Source organism: Boleophthalmus pectinirostris, unplaced genomic scaffold, assembly GCF_026225935.1.
Source record: "Boleophthalmus pectinirostris isolate CB_2022bp ecotype Guang Dong unplaced genomic scaffold, ASM2622593v1 HiC_scaffold_16, whole genome shotgun sequence".
Taxonomy (NCBI): Eukaryota; Metazoa; Chordata; class Actinopteri; order Gobiiformes; family Gobiidae; genus Boleophthalmus; species Boleophthalmus pectinirostris.
This window is the reverse complement of record NW_026571095.1, coordinates 20,227,620-20,254,407: the sequence shown is the minus strand read 5'-3', so window position 1 is coordinate 20,254,407 and position 26,788 is coordinate 20,227,620. Positions and strand designations below refer to the sequence as shown.

The 26,788-nt window shown below is 35.4% G+C and overlaps 1 protein-coding gene across 1 annotated transcript in view; it reads left to right on the top strand.

Annotated features, from left to right (window-relative positions):
* tox (thymocyte selection-associated high mobility group box) overlaps positions 1-26,788 on the top strand; it is a 43,438-nt gene that overhangs the window by 9,578 nt on the left and 7,072 nt on the right. The window contains exons 2-5 of the mRNA XM_055152148.1: positions 8,161-8,226; positions 13,111-13,215; positions 19,690-19,947; positions 25,624-25,866. Of these exons, the coding sequence (XP_055008123.1) occupies positions 8,161-8,226; positions 13,111-13,215; positions 19,690-19,947; positions 25,624-25,866 (672 nt within the window). The remainder of the gene's footprint in view (positions 1-8,160; positions 8,227-13,110; positions 13,216-19,689; positions 19,948-25,623; positions 25,867-26,788) is intronic.

The following is a 26,788-nucleotide window of genomic DNA, read 5'->3' as shown; positions in this document are numbered from 1 at the left end:
ATTGTAATTGTTTAGATGCAAGTATATAAAGAATGCAAAAGCTGTCCCTGTAAGCTATTATTGACCATCACTAAAGCAATGCCAACAAGAAGAGTTTCCTCAGTGGGGGGCGTTCTAAAAACTTGTGACCCTTTAAATATTGTTAAAATGAAAATTAGTGAAGTTGGGCACAATAATACAACAAACTATCAAATGAGATTGAACATGTTTTGCCACTTAAAATTATTACAGCTGTCAATTTTATTTCACAGCGGGGGACCCGAGTCGGTTGCTTAGGTTGGAGACCTAAGAGACAAAGAGCCAATGGACACTTTGGTAATGACGAAAGCTAATAGGGGTGTAATGATATTCAAGTCTCAAGATACGATATCATCACGGTATGAACCTCACGGTACGATATTTATTGCGATATTGTGGGAAAGCTCACAATATGGTGGGGAGGCTCAGGATTAGGGATGTAACAATATCAAAATCTCTCGATATTTTCATGATATACATCTCACGGTACAATATTTATTGTGATATTCTGTGGAGGCAACAAAACTGTCAATATGCTACTTTTTCCTCTTAAAATGCCTTGACAAGTCTTAATCCAAAGAACTAAGACTTAAAAGTGCTTAGAACTGTTACTTCTTCATGTAGTCTACACTGAAATGGAGCAAAGGATCATAGTCCATGTAGTTCCCTCTGTCTTTTTGCTGCATCATAACTCTTAACTCTTAGCCTATATGTAGGTTTAGTATGGGTCAGTCAATGTCAATGATATCAAACAATGGGCAGTAAGAAGTAGCAAAGTATAAGGGCAAAAAAAGACCAGTTTACATCATGGCACCTGCACTTTTTCCAGTGTGAGAGAAAACCAACAAATCTTCAAAACCCTTCTTTTAAAGTAATTTTTATTCATTTTTTCTTCCAATTCCAACATCACCCATCCAGTCTTCAAATCTTTCCTATTGTCCCTGTTATTTTTTGCCAAAGTGTCGGCATCTCATCTAATTATCTATCAAACCACAACCAGTCAATCTGTCTGTCCGTCTGTCCAGTTTGGCAAACACATCCTGGGACAAGCCCCTTTGCCAAGTACCCCCCTCCAACTCCACCTCCCAAAATATCCCCTCCTTCACTATTCCTATATCTTGAAGATGATTGGATGACTTGTAGTGCTGGTAGCCGGCAGCTCAAAGTCTTTCTCTGGGTTGAATTCTGTGGTCGGAGGGACGAGGGACTCCCGTTTTGTGGAGAGGTGCCAGTTGGAACAGATGGGTGGAGATAGAGCCCTGCCAGAAGAGACTAATTATCAGGATTTGCTTTCCAAAACAAACATATTGCAATCAAAATCGCATGCGGCAATCATCGCTGCATTGTTCGCTGTGTGTGCGTGTAGCGTATTAGCGACAATGGCTTGGATCAATTAAGTTGTGGAGGACGAAGTTGGACTGGTTCCTAAGCAGAACACTTTTGATTTTTCTTGTATTTTTTTTAGCACTTTCATTCAGTCATAAGTTTGTAGTGTTAGTGCTAATTGCAGTGGGGACATTGAAATAGAATTGTTACATTTGTTAACTGTTGTTCATTTTGACCCCAAACTTTCTGCAAGAAGTTTTTTGGATGCAATGTTTTGTCTGGTATATGTGATATAGATTTGAGTGGCCATTAGGGCTGGGTATTATTAAGAAAAAACAAAACAAACATTTCTGTTTAACTGTGCATATAACTGAAAGGTTTTCATTCCGCACTCTTCTCTCCAATTTATGTCTCTCTTTTTTAATTTTAATCTTCATGATTATTTATGTTTTGATTTGTTTTTATTATGATTTTAATGTATTTCTTATTCTGTAAAGCACTTTGAATTACTTTGTGTACGAATTGTGCTATACAAATAAACTTGCCTTGCCTTGCCTATTAAGAAGTTGCCGATATGATACATACCTCGATACATAGTCCACCATACTATACGCTTCTCATCGATACAGCTAAATATTTCAAATCGATTCAATACGGTTTTCAATAAAAAATAATGGCTAAATCATGGCTGTGATACTAAAACTATTTGTTAAATCACTTCTTGTGCAATGTGAATTTGAAACATGCACATTTTACTCATCAAAAGAGTGAATATGTCAAATGTGTTGCATAAATGAGTTTCCTTTCTCTGAATAAGCAATAAAGCTGTAGCCCGGCTGGCGCCACCTAGTGCCTCCACTCAATTTCATTTCTCTCCAGCAACTAGGTCAAGAATCGGAATACATGGTTCACAAAAACCCTGGAAGTGCGAATCAGCAAATCAGCGAAGAGCCATACATTCTGTGTTGTCAACAAGGAAGCCAGAACAAAGAGAATGTTTGGTGAATTTTATGAAGAGGAAAGACGTTTTTGTCCTTCTTCTTGCAGGATTTGGGAAAAGTCACAACCAAATAGCAGCGATTGGTTAAATAAAAAAAAGTACCCACCTATCGTCAAGCGAATGAATTCTAATACTGCGAGGTGAGACGGTTTCCACGAAGTGAAACTGGCTCATGAATCAGGCTAACAAAATTGAGCGCTGTAACAAAATAATTTAGTAAAATATACCAAAAAATACTCTTGGTGATAGATCAATACAGCAACCCATAACATCAATACTGTATCATCACATTAAACAATATGATATATCAATATTTTGATATTTTTGCACACCCCTAGTGGCCAATATTAGAAGATACAGAGGAGACACAATGTGCTTTTTAATTCAAAAGTCATTTAATACCCTTGATAATGATGCTTAAAATTTTGTGCTTTGAACGTACACAATGTAAATTTCCTGGTGGAGGGTCTGTCACGGGCTTGTCTCCAAGGAGATGTTATTGCGATAATGCAGTAATGTTCCACTGAATGTCATTAATCTTAGTCACTCAATGGAGGCAAGTAGGTAATGACAGCAGACCAAATTACTGATCAGTTACATGTTTTATTCTTTAGTTATAATTATTAGTTTTATTCTCTGTCACATTCATATGAACTGACCACCAATACAAGTGATACATGTAAGCCTTCGGATGGGGAGTGCAAGCTGTAAAGAACCAAGGGAGGACATGGACTTCATTAAACTGTCACTCTAGTAGCAGTTATTCGTGTTGAACCTGCATACTTCAAACTCTCCTTATAGGGCTGCACAGTTTTGGGGAGGGGAGGGGGGATTAGATTGTGATTGAGATTAGATTGGTGATTTATGTTTTCATCATCATCAGTTTTTAGTTCACAGTGCAATCTTCCAAGTCCAAAAGCATTAACAATGAGAATGTACTGAAATATCAACTGCTAAACAAATCCAAAATCCTTACATTTTTCAGAACATGTTTGTATCAGCAGTCCAAACTTCACTTCATTTTTAATAGAACACATTATGTTTGCAGATGACATTCTAATTAATTGCATTGTCTGTGATATGATAACTGTTTGATTATAGTGTTACTGATTTTTTTTTGCAGAACTTTGCTTTGATGGGTGTTATCTGACTGTAAATCCTAACTATTTCTACTATTGTGTCATAACTTAATATAACTTTGGCAGAGGATTTTTGGGCCTGAAACACGAGGTTGACAAAGCACAAATTTATCACCTCAACCTGTTATACTGGCTTTCTCTGTATGTGTAAAATAGGACCAGGCCATGCAAATCTGATTCTCTATTCAAATGTGCTGTGTTTGGCATTACTCAGGCTTTTAAACTGGAAAAGTACACGATGGAGGTTGAGGAGACAGTTGCACCAATAAAATCCTGGTTTACATAGTTCCCATGGCGACGGAGATAAGGCACAGGTAAACAATCACTGAGCGCTGCTGGGAAAATCTACAAACATGTCCGCACTCACTCACCAATCTGACTTTAGCTTTTAAATATTGATGATAGAGAATTTGTCTGATTATGTTAAGAATGATTACAACTTATTTTTGTTGATTAACTTGCACAGTTTGTATTTTTTAAGGATTTAGTCTAGCTGAAAGCTCATGGTAGCCTAGTTAGGAAGACACAACTGCTGAATTTTCACTGATATCTTTATTTATCTTTATTTATTTCTATAATTTGTAATTTATATTGACATATATTATTATTTTTAGTTGTTTTGTTTCAGTTTACAGTATGTGACCTGAACTGTCATAATTATAGATTATCAGAAAATGTTTATATCCTTAACCAAAATATTTGCAATAGTGTGATGGATCATTTACCAAACTGAAACAGATAAACTGATGTGTAATTACAAAAAAGTGATAAGTATAGCCTATTCAAGTTTCATTTTTGTGAAAGCTTTTACATCTCCTTGGCAAATCCCTCTAAAAGAAGTATTCTAACATTTCTCTTCCTCTGTAGCCAGTGGTCACCAAACTCATTCGCTCACATGGCTGTAGGGTTACACCATGTCCAATTCTATAATGCAACCATGGTGAAACGCATCAACCTATTTTTCAGAATAAATTACGTTTCCAACAAATCTCAGCCACTCTGTTCAAATCGATGCGCTCTGAGTGAGTACGCACTTGTGTAGCTACTGGCAGATGTTTTCTCTTAATAGCTTTTCTCTACATGAACCCTTACTATATTACGCAGTATTCCTCATATTTATTTCCCCAACATGTCGTTCAGTACAGTTTTTTTTTTGTCTTGATACACTGTATTTCTACCGTTCTTTGTCCTTGTCTGTCATCCTAATAGACTCTCCCCAGTTCTCTCTCCCCCTTCACCAACCCTGACCCACTTAGCTGGCTGCTTGTTATTCAAACCTTAGCTTTGCGCACACACACACACACGAACAGAGATGAGAGAGAGAGGGGGGAGAAAGGGAGAGAGAGAGGGTAATTTGGTTGGACTACGAAGCTTGCAATCCTTTTATTTCCTCACTGTAAGCTTTTCTGATTCAAAATACACTAAAATGATGGGAAAGTTCAGGTTTTTAAAGTGATTTTTTTACTTAGGAATAACTCGACAGAGAAGAAGCACCTTTACTGTTCTGTGAGTGTTTTTTTCAGATCAGAAAGAAGCAAAGTGCTGTGACCGACCCAACCCGGGATTATTTCTCAAATGGAAAATGCATTTGCACTTTGCAGATAAGAGAAAATCAACAGGAACAACTTTGAAAAATATAAAGCTACTGTAACCATCTTTGATTTACTAAAAATAAGGCTTCAACTAATGATTATTATAAAAGATGACAATTATTTTTTTATTTGTTGACTAGTCAAACGATTTTTCTGACAAGCATTACAATTAGATTTGCAATTTATGCGTTCTTATTCTGGTCAGAGTTAACATTTTAAACGCACCCAGAAGACTGAAAAATGAATCAACAAACTAACACACGTATTTCAGAATATGTATCTACACATCTAGACTGTAGCTGTTTTATGTGGAGAAAGACAGGATATTTTGTTGTTTGTAGAAGAAATAACTTTACTTCAAAAATTGCTGCCTTTGTGATTTGTATTTTATCATGTTGCCCTAATGTCTATTGAACACTGAGATGTCATCAAGATAAAAAATACTCTTAACTTAAGGCTTTTAGATAGAAAATACAAATAAAATGTATTATTGACTTACACTAAGACTTTACTGTCATCCAGATACAAGTATTCACAGAATAAAATATGTAAAAATGCTCTTATTTGCAGTTTAGATTTTATAATGCAGCTGTTTTTATCATAAAATGTATTTTGGTATGTTAACAATTATCAAAAATAACTGATCCTTGCAGCCCTACAAAACAAAAGTACTGTATATTATTATTTGTTGATAGTGGCAACATGTCACAACTTGGATGGATTAGTATTTTGAATCAGAATTGGTCTTAAGTTAAATAATTTCATTCATCATCATTAAAGTCTATGGCAAAATGCAAATGAGCCATGGGACTGCAATTTGTCACTCCAGAAGCCCAACTTATGGATATTATGTTATTATTCCCACTCAAGCATGACATTAATTTTAGTAACGGCAATTATTTACATTTAAAAACCCTAATAGCCTTGTACATTTTCTAATATAGCAGGCTTATATGGTAGCCAGTGAGGCATTTTTCTAACATCCTAATTCTGGTGGTAAAAATAAACATACTGACCACTGACAATTTAGTTAAAACCCAGATAAATACTTGTCAATAAGAGCTTGTTAGCAGCTTGCTAGTGTTGCTTATAGACTGTGTAATCAATAATACAATACACCTATATCAGTCACATTATCACTAACACCTGTTCATATTGATAAACTCTATTGTCAATACTCTAATCTCTAATAGTCTTATCTCAGTAGTAGGTGCAGGTGGAGAGTGGGACATTTAACCTTTTTAAAAAGCAATATTTCAAACGTAAACTAACCCTTTTTATGTAATCAGGTCTGTTATTTGCACTGGTTAATTAACATTAACATTCAACATAATTTGTCTTGATACTGTTACTAAAATTATACTGATGTTTTGTTTGGAAACAGGAAGCCTGTAAAAAGAGCTTCATACATACTCTTGCCTATTCATTGCTATGGTCTGGATTAATGTGGTCACTTTAATGCAATTCGATTTCTATACAAAGGCTCAATACTCTAAACAGATTTCAGCACTAATGAAAAAAGCTATTTTTTTCATTTTCATTAGTGAATTAAAATCATTGGTTGCTTTGTTAAAATAGCTTTTCCAGTCTGGCATTCTTTTCAAATATAATACCCTAGAAGTTGAGTGGATACGCTCAGTGGTCGTGCCCTCTTCTTTGTTTGCCTCTCCTGTGATCAAATGCTCCGTCAGAAATCTTACACTTGGCTGGGAGCATTTCTGTTACTGCTCTTATTGTTGGCCATGTTTTAAGGCATTGTATATTGAAAGTTCCTGCTACAGGCACACGCCACGCCACTGTTTTGGCCTTGTGTTGACTCTGTAAGCCTACACCACATTTGCATAGGACTCAACAGCTGGGGTATGGCCACCGCTCCACCTGCCTCTGTCCACCTGCATGTTTTCGAGAGAAACAAGTCTTAGCTTTGCTTCAGCACACCTGTTCAAACTATCTGTATGTTTATTGACTATGATTATGTCCAAGCCAAGACGTGAGTAAATAATATGAGTAAATTATGGCTGCTTAATTGTTCAGCTTACAGTAAAACTTCATTGACAGACTTGAATATAAAAATAGATTTCTTATTCAAATTTAAGTTTAAAGGAGTAATTTTCCGGGGGAGGGTCTGCCATCTGTTTGTCTCTATGGCATTAAACTATATATATCTGTGAACGTATACATGAAGAGAAGAAGACATAATAGTTCAAGTGGAGAGGTGACCCACCTTGCATGCTTTTTTTGTCATGTAATTTAATATCTGCAAGATAGATTGGTTTGATGGCAAACTGTGTAAACAAAGATATAACTTCTCCATGGAAACAAGCAGGTTGTAGACCCTTCATCAGAAAAGTTACACAAGACCCCTTTAATAACAGTTAAATATTTTGCTCTGATATCCATATTATGCTGCTGATGTTCTGTAATTAAAAATATTTTCTTTACTAAAGTAGTGCTTTTTGATCCCCAATAACCAATACAAAAGACAAGTTTTTCCTTCAAGATTTGTTTTACATTTTATTAGCAAGTTGCTTCAGAGAAAAAGGTTTTATTTTAACTTATTATTTTAAGATAGGCATACTTACAATTCTGCATCAATCCAGTTTTTTTTTTTTCAGTTCCAATACCGACACCAGATGAATTTCATTAAAACTAAGTTGAACATACATTCAAAGCTGTTCTTAAAATAAAAAAAGGTTGCCTCATCAAAGCAGCTGAAAATAAAGCTACAAGGGCTCTCCATGAAATATATTCATATTAGTTTCTCTGAGCCTTTCTTCTTATACCAAGAAGTGCATTACTCTTTGGTGCATCCCTTGAACTTTGACCCCTTTATTATAAACCAATGCAATTTAACAATAATTCATTGAGATTTCATTTCGAGTCATTTTATTTATTTAGTTTCACAGCCCGACTCCCTGAAATTAAAAGGTTTTTATTATTTGGACTCAAAGACAATAAAACAGGTTTGGTCTTTGCAAACAGTATTTGTCACTATGAAACCTCCTCCTGAGTATATTTCCTCTCTGTATCGTGTTTACTTTGTTTTATTATTGTATGTTGAGTCTGTTGTTTTCTGTCTGTTCAGCTGGACGGAGACGCCATGTTCCTGGGAATGACAGAGACAGGCTTGGACTTTGGATCAGCCAATCAGGTGAGTCATGCACAAAGTAAATTGTATATCTAAATAGATTATTTTGCAGAATTTTATTACATTTCACTTACTGTTAATTAAAAACATTGTTATAAGTCATGTATAGCCCAAATGCAATACTAAACACACTAGTGCTATTCACTGTTAGATGTTATATCGTATCATCATATAATTTCTCTTATTGTTTTATCATATCTATACATGAAATTGTTAGGTGATTATATTTTATGTTGCAGTATGTGCAGTTGTGTCCTTTGGGTTTGGGTTGGGACCTTTCACCAATTTGACTTTTGATCCTGTACATCAGTGCACAGTTATTTGGGGACTCCAATAAGAAAGCAAGATCAAACCAAATCTAAGTTTAAATCATTATACAAAAGTAAATTATAATACAAACTTATTAGTTTGTATTACATAGGAGCGAACAGCAGTACTTAAGTGTCTTTTTTCTTTGCAGCTCATCGCCTGCTCATGTGTGTATTTCCTGCGCAGCATCAGGCCGAAAACGAGCAAAACCAGTTCATCCATAACTTCCTATAAAACAATATTTACAAAACTTTCCTCCTCTCAGATGTATACACCAACAAATACAGTAGTCCACGACAGGTGTCCAACCCGAAACAGTTTGTCGGTTTGACTTAATTTGCAAGCAACCGTAAAACTAGTCCTAGCTCCTAGTCCGAGCTTATGTATGTTTATTAGAGTTTGGGGCAAAGCAGACATTTGCATATAGACAAAGTGGATTTAAAAAAGAAAATGTCAAATTAATAAGTTACTTTAGACAAAACTATTCATTAAAATAGGCAGCTGTACAACAATGTTACTATGTCAGTATATAGTTTGGATATGATCATCGTTTAGTAGTAGTAGTAGTTGTAGTGTTGTTTTTAATATTGTTTGTGATTTGTTAGGACATTTCCGTCATATTTTTGCCATTATGTCTTAGCCCATTCAGAAATTCGTTGATAACAAGTATCCATATTGGCTAGTTAGTTTCAACATGTTAAGCTGTATTGATTTCAGATTGATTATTGTAGTTGTTAGTCTTATTTTGACTCCTTTCACTTAAGTATGTTCTGTTCATTGCATCATTAGCTCTCCCTGCACAGCCTATATTCTCCTATGAGATTATTTTCCGTGTCTTTGAGCTCACCTTTTGCTATTTCTGTCTTCAGTTATTTCCAGATGCATCAAGCAAACTTTTCTTCCCATCCAGTTTCACAAATCAATATCACTTACTGCGGACCTCAGGCACATAAAGCATTACAATGATTTTCTATCTGTTTTCTTGGACAAACTGCTGCAGTGAAGACAGCCAGAGATTTACCTTTCCAAGATAGAAATGGGTTTTTAAAAAAGGCACCTAGAGGTGTTTTATTGATGGAACTGATGGAAAAATATATTCATTTACTATTTACTATGACTTAAAAAAGAAATGGTGTTTTTTATCACCCACATTTTGTTTGTTATATTTTAGAGTTGATGGAAAAAGCGGTGGTGAATGTCTAGTAAAAGTGTAATAACAATGCATGATCTTTCAGTACAATATAATATGTGTGGCTTTCTTTGTCATATTATTATTATTTTTTTTATCTATTTGGAAATTCTTTGACAGCACAGTCCTAACTTCTCTAGTATCTAGTAGTAAACATATCCAAACATGCTTAGGCCTATATGTTAGTTTATTAAACACTTATTAGTTTCAGTTCTAAACACCTTTGTAGCTGTATTCAAGAAAACTATCAAAGTAGCTTGTTAGCAACTCTTAGTCAGACACACTTGCACAGATTTGTGAAACAGCACTGATTTTACATAGCCCTTTAAATGTGTGATATCTTCAAACTGTGAAACTGAACTCAGTTGAAATATACTTTTTTTTGCTTCTTATTCACAAAATCATATCATGCAATACATTATTCAATAGTTTATTTGTCCAACAATGGGGAAATTCCAGATTCTGTTAGGGGAAACATAAATTAATTTCTTAAAATAAGACTGAATCATATTTCTGCTAAAAGTATACTCAGATTATTTATTTTGTTTTCATCAAGCACAATTTCCAATTTGATTATTATATTACAGGCATTTGTCAGTGCCATTACAACACAAAATTATAGTCCAGTGTTTTTCTCCAAAAGCCAAACTCTGCTCCAAACCGCATGCTTTTATTGCCAGAGAATTGGCTGTTGACTATTTGAAACAATTGGATCACGATTTGATTAAAACTTATTTCATTGCCCTAGACAGTAAGTTTACTAGTCCTCCCCTCTTATTAGAGTAGTAATCAACTGTTCAAGACCCTTATTGTACTTTGTAGTGTTTTGTTAGTAGAACATTACCCCTGTATGCACTATAGGCCATATTAATAAGAAACACCAGTGGATACATTATTCATATGGTACAATATAGAGAATACTCTTCCATATAGGGATCCATGATTTGATGTTTTATTCATTGCGTGGTGTCATAAGGAGAAGGGAGTGGTGTGTGGAAACTGAATTTATGGCTTTATTATTGAAGAACCATTGCTTCCATAAAGTCACAGAGGTTGTTGTGATGAATGTGGCCAATCCCTCTCAGTGTGACCCTCGTCCATGTAGCTTTTTTATATGTAAATGGGACAGTGGCTACACAAGAGCTCCACAATGTAAAGGGAATATAAAAGCATCTGATGAAATTATAATTGAATAGTGTATAAGGTGAGGATTTGATATACAAAATTAGACATGCAGCTCTGTTTGGAATAAGTGCAGCTTTCTTTGTTGTTCTGTATTATTGTACTGCTTTATAGGTATGATATGGGAAAGATACATATTTTGGTGCAGTCTTCTTGTCTCTTTTTAGATCATACATCATGTACTGTATATATAAATGGACATAGCTAACCCTCTAGTCGCCGTGTTCCAAATAGGAAGTGTTCATGGGGGTACTTCCTACTCCACTCACTGTTTCCAGTTGACTTTACATTGGAAAAGTCACTCCTCTCTCTGTAACTGCTGCCTTGAGCTTTGTCATTTTGGTCTTAAAATGTTCATATTAACCTGCTACATGATTCTGGTGTTTTGCTATTTTTTGGTAAATAAATTCCTTTTCCTTGTGGACTAGGCTCAAAATTCACCCCTATAACTGCTAGCACCATGAGCATTATTTGACACTTGCTCTAATTATGACTTCGCACTCCCTTAGTTCATTTCTTTTTACAGTGTGATCGAGATACATACGCCTGATGCCACTGTGGGACACATCAATACCCATCTTCCAACTTGTCATTTCTGTAGTGTAACCATGGAAACTTTATTATTAGGTTATTCATAAAATTAACCATAAGATAAAATTAATGTCAGTTGGTCTGTTTTTTAAAATTGTGTTATAAAAGCACACCACTCTTTCCATTTACCAGACAAATAGTGAAATTAAACGTAATCTCTCTCCCTCTCGTCCTGTATGAATGATTAGTTTTATATGTTTGTCTTCCTCTTGCCGCTCTCCATGTAACCTTTTCTTATCAGGGATTAGTTGCTTAGGGAACCAACAAGCAATTTATTTACTACCCCACCCCTCCTACCTCCTACTTCCTCCCTCTTCTTTCCTCGTACCTCTTTCTGTCTCTGTCTCTTTCTGTAAATAAATGTCCGCTCCACAACATTAAAAAACAACATTCATTATTGAAGACTGTCAATAATTGATGCTTTATTATAGAAAGTTCATGTTAATCTAATTCATACTCAGAAGGAAATACAAGATGACTAAAAACAACCTGAACAAAACCAGGACTATAGAAGATTTAAAGTCCTATGTAGAGTCCTACTTAAAGTCCTATATTAGACAGAATTGACTCTTGTGAGCTTTAAACCATGTTATAATGTTATCAACTCATTAAAAGCATCCCTGGAGTTGTGTTTTGTTTCATTCACACATGTTTGAATAACCCTTGTTATTAGTCTACATCTCCAAAGTTCAAAATGCTGCGCTCCACCTTGTGATGTCCTGAAGCAGTAGTTTTCAATTTAACAGCAGCATTTTAGCTTTAGTTCAGAAAAGATTGGCAATTCTAGTGTTAAAATTATCCAAATGATTCTAGTGACGGTGTATGGAGTTTAAAACACAATGGAGCACTTTGACATCACAAGGTAGAACAGAGTATTTTTTTATTTGAGAGAGGTGAGAGAGGAATATAGTCGAAATATGCAGGATTTGTGTGTTGAAACAATGAATGAAACAAGACAACTCTATAGATCAGAAAATAGTGCAACATGGGCCCTTTAAAGCTGGAAAACCAGAACTGCAGAAATCTAATTCAAAACTAATCCAGAAAGATTGTAAAACATTTCAAGGAGCACTCTGTAACCTTTCTGTGAGGGGTCCACCACCTTCTTGTCCTTGTGGAGTTGGAATGTTCCACTGTATGGCATTCAGATGATCTCCTTTGCATTGAAGGATAAATAAAGTTATACTGATTAATTGATTGGAGGTGTTTTATTGTTTTTAATATCACAAAAAACTGGACTAAACCTAGACTAAATGCATCTAAATTAGGACAGAACCATGTCTATAATATAACTAAACCAGGATAAGAACTTGAATGAACTACCTACTTACAATTCAAGACCACGGCTTTGCAAGAATATTATTTTCTTCCAATACAAAACTTCAAATTAGTGAAATAAGTACTGCATAATGTCTACCATGTTTCTCTTCTCTTTCTGTCAAGTCCATTTAGCTGCGTTTCAGTGGCCAAAGAAAAGCCTTCACTATTAGAGACAAAGCACAGATGCAACCTTTTGTGTGACCTTGCTCCTTGTCTTGACCTCTCCCTGTCACCTTTGACCTCTCCGTGACCCCTGACGATGTGTTGACCATTGTTTTGTTCGTCTCGCCCCACAGTTTCGTGTGCCGCAGCCTCCTATGACCAAAGGGACACCCCCCAACAACGCTTCTCAAAACTGGAGGAGGGAGGGCAACATGGCTGACTCTCACAGACTGCCCTGGGTGAGAATTTTGAACTATTAACTCTGCTTTCTGTGGTTGTGTTTTGTGGTTTTGCATGTTTTCTGACATGCCAACCCAACTTAATTCTTTAGTTCATGAACAAGATAATAAACAGCTTACAAAACTGATGTAGCGACATAGAGATCTAGTCTGGTGCTCTTTGTATTTTCTATTTACAGAGAATGTCAGTCTGGTGACCTCCACTGCATCTCAGACCAAACCCAGACAGAGCTGTGCAATCAGGTTTATTTCAGTGACGCATGGGAAACAGAAGAGCAAATTTTCACTTTTTTCACTCTAGATTAACAGTGTTTATTCACTGATTCTGCTGTAGTCCACAGTGTTATTCAATGCTGTGTTGTTATTTTTTCCCTTTTATTTTTTATTCTTAAGCAACTATGTTTATACAATTGGATTAGGCTTTTTTATTTGGTCATCAGTCACACCTATCTGAATTTGCAGATGGATAGATGAAACCTGGGCATAAAATTACACATCTTTGAATAGTGTAGGAAAAGTATGTGGTCTTTGAGGACCAGACTAATTGAAAGTTGCCCTATGTTGGAAAGTCCTGGTTGGGATATTTCCTCTTCCTTCACATTCAGGTCAGCTGTCTCAACTAAGAAAAATATCCTTATTTGAAAACTTCTATCAAAGATACCATGCCAAGTGTACATTTCCACCTCTTTTCAAGTTACACTGTCATATTTTTTTCACAAATAGAGATGTTTTATTTGAACATACACTATCCTATATATTTAGACTGAAGTATGGTGATGAAACATGACTTTGAAACATTGCCCTTGCACTTGCAAAATGGCAAAATGTCCAAAAACTGGGTCAGGGTCCAAAAGTAGGTCAATGTTATATATACATAGAAGGACCAAATTACTATAACTTCTGTACTGAATGAATGGCATATGGTTGAAAGCAGATGACTCTTGAAACGATATTAGCCGCATGATTTGATATAATATTACAGAAATCTTCCACTCTATTTTATCTTATATCTTCTGTACATGTGCACATTTTAGTACTTATCAATGATTAGGCAAGTCTTGTTACAAGTTACACCAACTATATTGCATTTTTAAATTATAATAATAAAAAAAGTCCCTATAGTCAGTCCATTGTGATACAAAAGAACATAAACCTGACTGTACATTTGCAGGTGGGTCCAGGTGCTACTTTCATTCTCATCAGTTAACCTATCTGCTTGACATTATTAAGTATGTGCTGTTCCTTTCGTTTATGTTTGAAAAGAAAACCGTTTTTATGTATTGAGAACATTTCCGTTTCGTGTGGGCGAATGGTGGGTGTAAAAATCAGTGGAAAGTCCTGTCTTGTTAAAACAATTGAGCAAATATTTTACAGTACACGTCTTCAACTTCTTTGATATTATTGATTAAATATACATTGTTACATCCAATCTACCCTTTTAATCTTGATCTTTAAAATTACTGTCTATCTAGCTCAGGCTAATCAAGTTTTATAATCGCAAACAGAGAAACATCCTGACAAACATAGCTGCTAATCTAAATTATAGTGGTTTCTATGTATCCAGACACTGAGTCAATATAATTGACAGTGTAATGGAGGAACATAATTTTGCAATAAAAATAAAATTAGAACGCAGGTAGGAAGTACAAATGGTCACAACTATGTATTGTTGTTTGTTGTACATATCTCTTAGGAGATGTTATTGCTTTGCCTGCAATGTTCCACAACATATGTATCGTCATGGAGATACAGGTGACGATGACCAAATTACAGATTACATCTGTGGAGAGGCAAGCCTGCAGTAGGAGTAGATGTTTTAAGGGTATTTGTTTTACATTAAATGAAAGCAAAGCAATAATAACTTCATGATGACAAGCAAGTAGTAGAAAAGTTACATAGTTGAACTTTAATGTGAAACCCTTCTAATTAGAGCTTTTACAATGTTATGCTCCAATGTCTTTCTTCCACTGCATTGTAGAAATTGTACAAAAGAACATGTTAAAAATGACTTCAAATGAATGTTCACATATGAGCTCTCTTCCTTCTCACAAGTATCATAAATCTAATAGCAGCAAGTTCTGAAAAGACCTTGAAATATCGGCATACAGTAATATGGCATGTCCTTGGTGGCGACAAAAGCTGATAGTAGTATAATGTTCGGAGCAGAAATGAGAGTTGGTGGGAAGTGTTTTAAATGTGAACACGCTGCTGTGAAAGAACTTAATCCCGACTACATTAGTTGTGCTATAAGCCCCCGGTGCAGAGGGAACACTATTGTACAGAGTGAATGGGAGAGGAGAGAGAGTAATTTATGCACAAGTTCAACATGGAGAGACAGACAGACAACACTCAGGAATCTAGCAGAGCTTTGAGGAAAATATACTGAATTAGGCTGCAGTGGCTACAGTTTCTGATACAGTATTTTAATGAAAGATTACTGAAGTAAACGTAAAAAAGACAAATATTTCTTTCAAAGCAGCTCATAATACACAATATCAAATGGTATGAAGTGTTTTTTTATTTATACATGGATAGTGTACAATAAAAAATGGAAAAATCTATTGTAACAGGTAGGAGAAAACACTCATTTCTTCTTGTAGTGTTTGGGCAGGCTGATATATAACAATTCACAGAAAGAAAATGCAATTAGGAATAATGATTTTCTCATATAAAACTAATGTAAAAAATATATACACTGAACAAAATGAGCAGTGACAGAACACAGCGCACTACAAACTGTGCACAGTTTTAAACAATCATTACTACAGTTTACTCGGATTACAGGAGTGAAAGTATGTGCATGTTTTGGGAAATGTAACAGCATAACCAATTGGAAGGACAGAAGAAGCATGGCTGTACAGTACACCATGATTTAGATTTATTGGCTTGTGTGCATGATTGTAAAACACAGTTATGTCTTTGTCACTGCAGCCAAATTAATTGCACCTCTCAATGAAATGATAGAAGCTATTGTCCCATTGAAAATACATTGTCAGCAGTTCTCATCCATTTACATGTAGTGCCCTGAGTCATCAGCATAGAAATAGGTCACTATACAGTACGACCATATAAGGGAATGAGGCAGAGGCACATGAACTCTATCTCATGTATGAAATATCCGTGTCAACAAATACATCATGTAGTATTAAGATCTTTCCATGAACACAACCAGAACAGGCCCACTATTGTACATACTCAAGAAGAATACCCTAAATGAAAACAATCGGCTGTATTTACATTTATAGACTGTATTTCCTTACTGGCCAACATAATACAAAAATCGATGGCTTGGTTACAGGTTGTGGCAGAGCAATAAGATCAAATTTTAATTGAGATCAAGCTCAATCAGGATTCAGTCTGTTCTAACTGACAATGATGGGCTTACATCTTTTTAATGAAGAGGTCCACAGTCAAGCCCCTGTTAGTAAAAGCATGAACTTTGAATAATCTAAGTTGGAGGAGTTAATGTGTACTTTTAGTATTTAATAAGACAACTTAAAAATATAAGGAAAAAATGATTGTTCAGTGGTTTTATTTTGCATATTGCCCAGTACTTCTTTTTGTTTTGGATGAGCACTGAGACTATTAGGGCCTGTTTACAGGAGAACGCTTGCTGGTAAAAACAACAAAATATTTTATCGGAAGTGCCTTTCGTTTAGATGGTGATGAGGTTTTTAGGGCTTAAAAACCCAAAAATCTGAAACCACCCTCCAGAGTGGAAAAGTTGAATACGCTTTGCTGTAGTGTTTCCGTCTACATTGCCCAAGACGCAAAACTCTGGTCAGATGTGTTCAGGTCGCATACACATTTATGTCACATACATACATAGAAACAAACATGTCAGATCATTTCCATGTGTCGGACCTTCAAGCTGCTCTGACAGCTCTAATAAACTTACTGGAAGCATCCCAACAAATGTACAGAATATGCAGAGATACTATTAGTGAACAGAGAAGGATCTGCAATCACCTCTGTCAAATTCTGGATGCACCAGTTTGTCACAGGCGAGCCAGACAGCATGCATACCCAGTCGAATTCCACACACTTTCATGTCACCGTATGCACACAGATTTCCTCCTGAAAACGCTTGTCTAAACGTGGAATAAAAAGTGAACACTCAACGCCACTTTTGCGCCTTCTGTTCAAAGTGTAGCCTTAGATTTTTAGTCTTGATGTGCATGGTATGTGCATGGGCGACAGTAGCTTAGGTGGTTGAGCAGTCACTATAACTACAAGATTAATGGTTTGAATCTCATTTAGTTAGTTCATGCTTTGCCACCTTGCCTGTGTGAAGGCTTGATTGTGTGATCGGTGGTTTTTGGAGGGACCTTTGGCAAAGACTGGCATCTATGTTTTCATTAGCCCTGGGTCATTAGTTAGACCCAGGGCAGCTGAGACTAGCAAAGTATATAGCCACCCTCTTTAACTAGAGCGAAAGAGTAAATGCAAAATGTAATATATGACAAGGGCTTTGCACATTTTAAAAAATCATCCTGACTGTTAACATATTTCATAGCTTATACAAAATGCATTATTCTTAGTTATCACATATCACTGCTGATTGAATATTGCTTTGGGTTTAAGAGCAAAGGCAACAAAGAGAAATAGAGGGCCAAGAGAGGGACAGAACAAGAGTAAAGAGAGATGGGGAAAAGAGTGAGAGATGAGAGAGAAATGGAGGATAAGATTAGAGGAGGATGACTATAAGGAGATGAAGAGTGAACTAGGAGCTGGTGTGTCCATCGAAGCAGAAACGCTGTCAGTGTCTATAAAACCTCCCCTCTGTCAGATTAGTCCAAGATACTTTTCCCTCACTCTCATCTTTCTCTGTCCACACCATTTGTCTTATAAAATTCATTAGCATACAGTCACCATTCATCCCAAAGAGGATAGTGTTAATGCATTTTATGTTGTATATTTGAGAGTGACAATCCAAATATAGTTCTCGTAGTTAGAATTATATGACTTGCAGGTAACAGAAATATAAGCATTAACTACTCAGGTGATCATTTTAGTTTCAGTGGCATAGTGTAAGTCATAGCATCTAAACTGAAAAAATATTTGAGTTGAGTAGTACTATACAAATTCATTGAAACTGTCTGTGGTTTTATATTAATATTTGGGTGTCAGCTTTGGGGATCAAGTTGTAATGTAAAGTAGAGGTAGACCGATATATTGGTTGGCTGATATACTGGGCCAATGTTTGCACTTTTTAGCATTTTGGCTATCGGCCAACCTGCTGCCTACCTAAAAGGTCAACATAAAGCTTTATTTAACACTAGTGAGAAGAGATAACTGCAGAAAACATGAATACACAGCTCTCTAATATAGGTTTGTGGTAAAAAATAATAATAATAATAAAGGAAAAAAGAAAAAAAGGCTGTGGGTGAGCTTGTAGTAAAATAAATAATAGAATTTGGGGAACTCAATATTGACTCTATATATCAACCTAAAAATATCAGCAGAACTTATTGGCCATTGGTTTCTCTTAATTCTAAACAATCGGTAGCACCATTGTCCATGAAAAAACATACTGTAAAGACAATAGTTATAGTTATTATTATTAGGAATAGAGTCGATATGATAATTTCAGTAACTACATTGAAGATTAACACTATTTTTATAGAATAGAAAGGCATTTTCAACACTAAATAATAGTTTCTTAAATATTATTACATGGTCTTAAACTTAAAATTATTCAGAAATGGGCCAACTTGGTCTTTTGCAGTGTGTTTTTCAGTTTTAGTGTACACTACAACAGATTTAAAAAAAATGCTGACAAAGGTTTGTAAGACAAAAAAAAAACTGCAGCTGCAATGTTTCTATTTGAACTTTTTTTTTTTTGCGGACATATTGCACTGTCTGTGGTTATTTCATCAACTGTTATCTTTAAGAGGTGAGGAAATCTACCAAAGATCTTCAATAGAGTTTCATTTTCATGTAGCTGTTTCAACAACCACAAAATCCCATACAAAACACTGTAAGATCTTATTAATGATACGCCTTTTAGAGAAATTTCCCTTATTTTTACTTATCAGCAAGTAGAAGAATAAAAGTGTTACAAACCACAAATACTTTGCACAACCCAATGCTCTCATATAAAAGCCAGAAAAGCTTCAGAAGTGGTAGACATAACAGACTCTACTATGGAGGAACACTGGAATACTACTTCATGCTCAAGGGTAACCTAGAGTTGGTCTAGTAAATCTTCAGATGTTGCTCACAAAATCTGATTAATGTGCCTGATCTTAATCTATTCTGCTTAATTTGCCTGATATTTGTATTACAGTAAAAAATATACATGAAATAGTAAATACTTCGAAAATCAGCATAAAAAATGAGCAAATTGACTACACAGAGACCAGTATAAAACAATTTAATATAGATTCACTCCAATACAATATAAACATTTTGTATTCAATGCCATGTTTTACAAAATGCATTAACCAAAAATGTTGCCCATTTCTCTTCCAGTCCTATCCAGTTGGTGACGATGACTACAACATCCCGCCCCTGACTCCTCCCACTCTGCCAGAGCACATGATGCCCTCACATCTGCCCCACGAGACCCCCCCTGGCCCAGGACAGTACCACCCCCTGGATCCCCCTCCTGGATCGGGACCACACCACCCATACCAGCTGCAGAGCATGGAGATGACCAGGATGAACCCGGGACAAGACAGCCGAACGTACAGCCCAGAAGGAGGCCCAATGACCAGCACCCTGTCTGTGGTGAGTTCAGGGACACTGTGTTGAGTTCTTTTTGGACATAGGACCTCATTTCCTCATTAGCCAGAGTGTTGGAGACGTGTGGAGACACTTTTTAAAATATTCCATCCAGTCCTTGTATTCGCAGAGGTCGCTGGTGCTAGGCTAGCGCATGTCAATGGTCATAGTTATCCTGCCACTAAAAACCACTCCACAAAGCACCTGAAGAAAATCTGTTATTACACCAGACTGTCAATGTAAATGTCTGTGCTGATAGAATAATTTTAGTATTAAAACCAACCTTGCATTTGAAGGATTTATGTCTGAGCAGCAGCAGCAGAGAGTTGTAGTTCCTGAAAGAAAGCTTGGCAGCGGCGGACTGATATATGTATACATGCACTAGCCTAGCACCAGTGACTTCTGCAAATAAAAGGACTGGATGGAATATTTTTAAAAGTGTCTCCATGTTTCCAACACTCTGGCTCACTAGGAAATGAGGTCCTATGCCCAATATTACTAACTAAAATTTTAATTGTTTGTAGTGGTCCAGACTTATTCCTCAGTTTCTTAATGCACACTGATGAATTTATAAGTGCTTTTCACAACTTTCAGAGGGCAGACCAGAGTTTTGCTGACAACTAGGATGCGCACAGCGCACCAGCGTTATTGTCTGGTGTTCTGCCAATAAAATGTTTTATAATTAGATGCAGACAGCACACAGTGGTGTCATTTTGATCCGAAGAGCTGCTTTTACAATATATTTGGACTGGGGAAAGACAAATTTTACTTTATTACTTAAAATACCACAAGAAAAACACATTTAAATACAAATTTCTTGAGGTTTTTTATATAAAGTTTTATAAAAATTGAAAATCTGGGATAATGAATTTGAGTTGAGAGATAAATTAATTAACCACAGACCACAATGAATAGGAACGAGCATGATATACAACAAGTTTTATAGTGCATGTTTAGATTTAGCCAAAAGACAGAGAGCACTTTTTGTCAAATGCTTGATATGAGTTTTTTTTTTAGCTGACAGAACAGAAGATGGATGTATTTGAACCGTACTCTCTTATATGTTTCTGTGAGCGCTGTGAGAAACAGGTTGTTGCTCGGGGCAGTGTTTTTTGAAGGCCAATCTTGGAGCTGAGTCGACGTGACATTTTCCTTATATTTAAAATCTTCATTTCGCTGTAAAGTGAAAATGTTGCTTTTAGTGCTGACATTCAGATGTGGCTCAGTGTAAATCATCAGTCACTTCGTTTTACTTAAAAATGAAACTTTCTCACCTCCCACTTCTGCTCTTTCAGTCTGTTTCTGTTAGGTCATATCAAATAGAAATATCTCCCAAATTGTTTTTAGCAACTCTTTTTAACACGTACAGAAGTTTGTTCTGTTTTTGCCTGTCACCATAACAAATTTTTAAGTATTATATATTGTAGAAGAAAATATAGACGATAAACAATAGTACTGAAACAAATTTTATGACACATTATCCCACAAAAAGTATTCTAAATGTATAATATGGTTAAAAACGTGAACTGCAATAAATAAATACCAGAATAAAACACTTAAGTTATTTTTTTTATCTATAATGAGTTACTTATTCAACTCTCTACAGCTCAGATATTTTCGAATTCCAAAAATACAGAAGATTCCCCATTAGTAGAAAGAAAAAGTACCTATGATAAATATTGAGCCCAAAACTATTGTTCCATCTAACATATATTGAACGATAAGCTGATTTAGTAATTATCACGACAGGCCTACTTTGTAGCTTTGCCTTTGCGCCATTCATGTGGTTAGATGTTTGGTGGATTTGGTTTTGTCTGTTATGTAAAACAGATCGTAGACAAAATGTTGAAAGGTTGAGTTAAGGACAAGAACAAAATGATTTGTGTTTGGTGTGGATTTTGATTCTCGTCTTAAGTTATGAAGACTTCATGTCAGTATGGGCTACAATAGTCTTTACCAACACTTCTTGTTGTGGATTTTGTGGATTGGTCACATTTTCTCACAATGCACTTCAATTATTGGCAAAATAAGGTGTAAATATGTTCTCACATGAAATTGATGGGGTGTTGTTTTCCAAATAGATTTTATTTTCTTATTATTAACCTGAAAATTGGGGTAATAAAAATATAGCTTGATCTATTGCTCATATTTATTGACCAATGCAAATGTCTCTGTTTAAACATATATATTTTAAGTCTTCCTCATTGACTTAGGGCCCTTATTTTCTTAGAGGCATATTGTTTACAAACTTTACCCCCTTTTTAGACTCCCGTTTCCTCTACATTTTCTAATACAATACACTGTTGTTACCTGTTTATAGTCATACCTTTTCACTCTCTTCCTCTCTCTCTTCTCTGTACAAGCCTGATACCTCCTCCTCTCCCTCCATCTCTGTTTTATTTCTCTGAACATTTACTGTCGGTTCAAGAATTACGGTTACCAGGCAACCGCTCAGCTCGACCTAAAGGGGCAGGGCCTGTTTATATTATATAGTAGGTCGATGTACATGGGGTGTATTTTATTTACTGAAACATAAGTTAGTGTTTCTATTAACTGTGCGAATCTTATCTAATTGGATTTTATGAATTCAAAAGAAAATAATAAGGTTTAAATTTTACTAGTAAATCTACATTTCAGTGTGTTTGCAAGACTCTCTTGGGCAGATAATATAATTAACCAGTCAAATATACATTAACAGAAAAAATTAAATTCCAGTCACTAAAATAACTTTAACAAGAAGAGAAAATGTTATTAGGGAAACAATATTATGGTGATCCATCAGACATGTGCTAAAACTCTGTGTACATTTCTTGGTTCAAGTATCTCAAAAATAGTGAATGAATTGTGAAACCACAGAATTGTCTTGCTGAAGGATGGATTTTTAGTTTGTTTGCATAGCTTAGATTTTTTCTTTGGTTAAAGTTGTTTAGCAGCATCTTTGATTAAAATTTTCACTTGCCAAAACCTTATTTCCAGTGTGAAAATGGTCCGTTCTTGAATGTGTCTGTTCCCATAAAAATATGAACCTAAAGTAAAAATGTGTGTTTTGGTTTAGGACATTGAGATCTCTGAGTATTCTGAGTTGGAGCAGATTCATTTTGAAATGTAGTCGGTCACAACCACAACTTAATTAACCTAAGATCACATCAGTCACACGAGTGAGGCATTAGTCAGCAGCACGTTTTTGGTTTCCCACGTTATCATCGAATCTCAATGTAATGACATTTCAAATCTGCCCTGTACTTTGTAGTAGTGCTAATAGTATTTTGAAGTTTTTGCTTTTGCTGTTACTTAGTGTGTAATGAGATATATTAATTAATTCGCAATAATGCATTGGATTTATAGTAACATCTAAAGAGCTTGAATTCACAATATACAACATTATACAAACACACAAATACACATTCATATTAGAATATTTACATATTTTCTACATAATGAAAGAAAATGAACTAATTGTTATATATTATGAACCTTATGAATCCTGAACTGCATAAATATATATTATGCCTTTTAGCATATTTATTTTATTAGATAAACAAACTAAAGTACAGTATGTGAACCTGTGAATATCTTTGCCCCTGTGAATTTCACTTGTAAACCATTTGCGATGAAAATGACTAACAAGCATTGATTTGACATTTACCAAAGCCTTGACCCGACCAACGCCAAAACCACAATTATTATTTTTGACTGTTTCCACCGGTTTGAGCATCAGCCTCAAACCTCTTTCCATGTTCAAAAATGTCACTCTTCGTTCCGTTTAAATACCACAGAGACTGCAGCCCCTAAAGAGTTCAGTAACATCTTCTAGAGAGGGGCATCAAATCGAGACCACATCCGATAAGAAACTATCAACCCTGCTCTAAAGTACTCACTTTTCACATTTGGCAAATTGGGTGTTCAGAGTTCAGAGTTGAGGTTCTAACTTTTGTTTTCCTCAGAAATTGGACCGAAAATCTTTGACTAATGACACATCTGAGTGGGCCCTAAATGATACATAACAGACAAATTACCTGAAGATTTCAATGAATATTTTAATTGTTATAAGATAGGGCAAATAGCAACACAAGGCAGTATATTATATTTTTCAGTATTGTTAAATGATCATGGAATTGGAATTGTACAAATGATTAGTGTTTGCTGGATGTATTTAAAGCTGCACTAAGTATTTTTTCTATTGGTGGGTGAGCTACCATGGAGATGCTTTGCCTGAAATGTTTTACAGGTATTGAACATACTTATCAGGCAGTTATTCAATTACAGGCCTTTATTGTTCAAAAGTACTTTTAAAAACAAACATATTCTTACTAGTAGTGAGATTACCGCTCCACAGACCTGACCTGTAACTTGGCCTGATGGCATCTCCTAGTCTCTATAGAAGTCGGTAAGTTTAATGCCATAGTGGAAATAAACAGGTGGGGGGCCCTCACTGAGAGAAGTTACATAGTGTACCTTTAATGCCTGTACTTCTTGTAGTAAATTACATAGACCTGGTTATCATTAGAAGTACTGTATATTATTTGTTAGATTAGTTTGATACTTAGAGAAAGATATAGAGGTACAGTACATAAATAGATAGGCCCTGTCTCTCTACACAAGCTACGTCTTTCTGACATTTTCTATAAAACATTTGCATCTGTGACTCAGGTGCTGCTGTAAAACAATGGATGGTTCTGTCTGGTCACTTTATTTCCAGCATAAACTATTTTCTGACACATTAAAGATGATTCACACTGGAATAAACTAAAGGCTTCAATCTCCCCTCTGCACCTGTGACCACTGTCGTATTTTGTACTCTTAAAGTTGTATACCATGTCTCTATACTCTATAAGAACATCATCATCAGCCTCGTGGAGGGAAGTGTATTTGAGATTGTACTGTCTGTCTTCTTGTTGCAACATTCTATAATATATAATATATAAAATATCTAGTCTTTGAATATATGCATTTTTTTAATCATGAGTTTCAATAACATTGTTTTTGTAAAAATAGGTCCTTGGATTCAGAGACACACCAAAAGGAATGATCTATTGTTTTTTTCATTGCCTAGAGTAACGTCAGTAAGCTGTCAATATATAATGAGCTATACCAGCATAAAACATAAACTTATTTGAGCAGATTTGAGCATGTATAAAGTTTTCAGTAAATTAAATATTACAAAATACAGGGGTTTCAGGTTTGCAGATCTATAACAATGAATGGCAAAAATAATTTCTTTAAATCAAAACTCAAAATACCATTTATGTCAAATAAGTTTAAAATATTTAGCTATTTACCTCCTATGGAATATATTGGTGATATATTGGTAAAAGCATACATTTAATAAAGTTGCTCAAATAAATTCTTTAACCTTTCTGATGTCCATCCACCAGCTTGTCCTCATGCAGATGTTTTGCCTGAAAAGTTCCACAGTATGATATTAAATAATGCCTTATATTACAATTTATATTATGCTACTAAGCCATAACGCACATTTTCAAGGTATTTTTTTGAAATTAAAAACTTATTGACTGTAAGATAGTTGACCCACCATTGAAACCCTCTCTATATTCCAGGCAAAGCAATAACATCCCCGAAGAGACAAATTTCATAGTGCACCTTTAAGTAACATAGTACATTTCTTTGCAGATTTTTCATCTATAGAACATAAATAAGTCATATCTTCATCTTTTTCCACAGATGCAGCAGATGGTGAATTCCGATTCGCGTTTCACCACCAGTCAGCAGCCAATCGAAGCTGCTCTGGGCCCAAGGAGCCAATCAGCAATGAGCCAGCAAAACCAACTGTCCACCATCAACCCATCACAGCTCGGCCCAAACAGGAACATTACCCACAATTCTCCGTCACCTCCAGGAAGTAAATCTGCAACGCCGTCACCCTCTAGCTCTGCTCATGAGGACGAGAGCGAGGAGACTCTCAGGGTAAACATCAAACCGTTAGATTAAATGAATCAACCAGAAAGTTATGAGTAATATCTAGCCTTGTGGTAATCGAACTGAGTGAGACCAAATTTTGTCCAATTTTACTATGGTCAGACAAGGAGTTTTATTATTAGTGAACGTAGTAAAAAGTGGAAAGTAGTAGGAGCAGCAACAGTTACAATAAAGATTGCTTTCACCCTATAACATTTTATTTTAAATTAAAGTAACAGTTTGAGGTCAAATGGGTGATTGAATTAGTAAGATGCAAAGGAAAAAGAACAAGTAGACCTGAAGCATAATTTTTTAGTGACTCAAATAATCTAAAAATGCATTTTCATTCTTTTAGATGTGCAGTAAATACTTTGCTATATATCCAAAACTATACTGAATAACCTTTGAAACAGTGGAGGATATTTGTGGTAAGGGTTATGTGGCATAGTGGTTGCTTAGTGGAGCTGTAGTAGACTGAAGAATTTTTTGGTTTGTTAAAGTCATGCCCTATGCAGCAATTAGTTGACTCAAAGGGAGCGAGAAAATCTTTATGATCTAATCCAAAGGGAACTCACAAGATTAACTATGCATACAAAGCCTTCATATTTAAATGGGAGATTAAACTTACTCAGTGCTTTCTTCTTTCTACTGTGGTTTATATATATCCAATAAGTCAGCTAACATACCATTGACAGAACTACCACTACTGATATGACTATCGATACATTTTCTGTCCATTGTACTTTCTAGTGTCCAAGGCATGTAGGTTTTGTGATTAAATCCGAGAGGACGGGTGAATGATAAACTCAAATGAAACTGAAATGAAATAATTAAATGAAACATCTTAAACTTAAGCAGTATACTTACTTTCCTCACTGCATAAACATGTACTTGTGTATAGAAGTGTGTATCGTAGACAATCATTATGTTA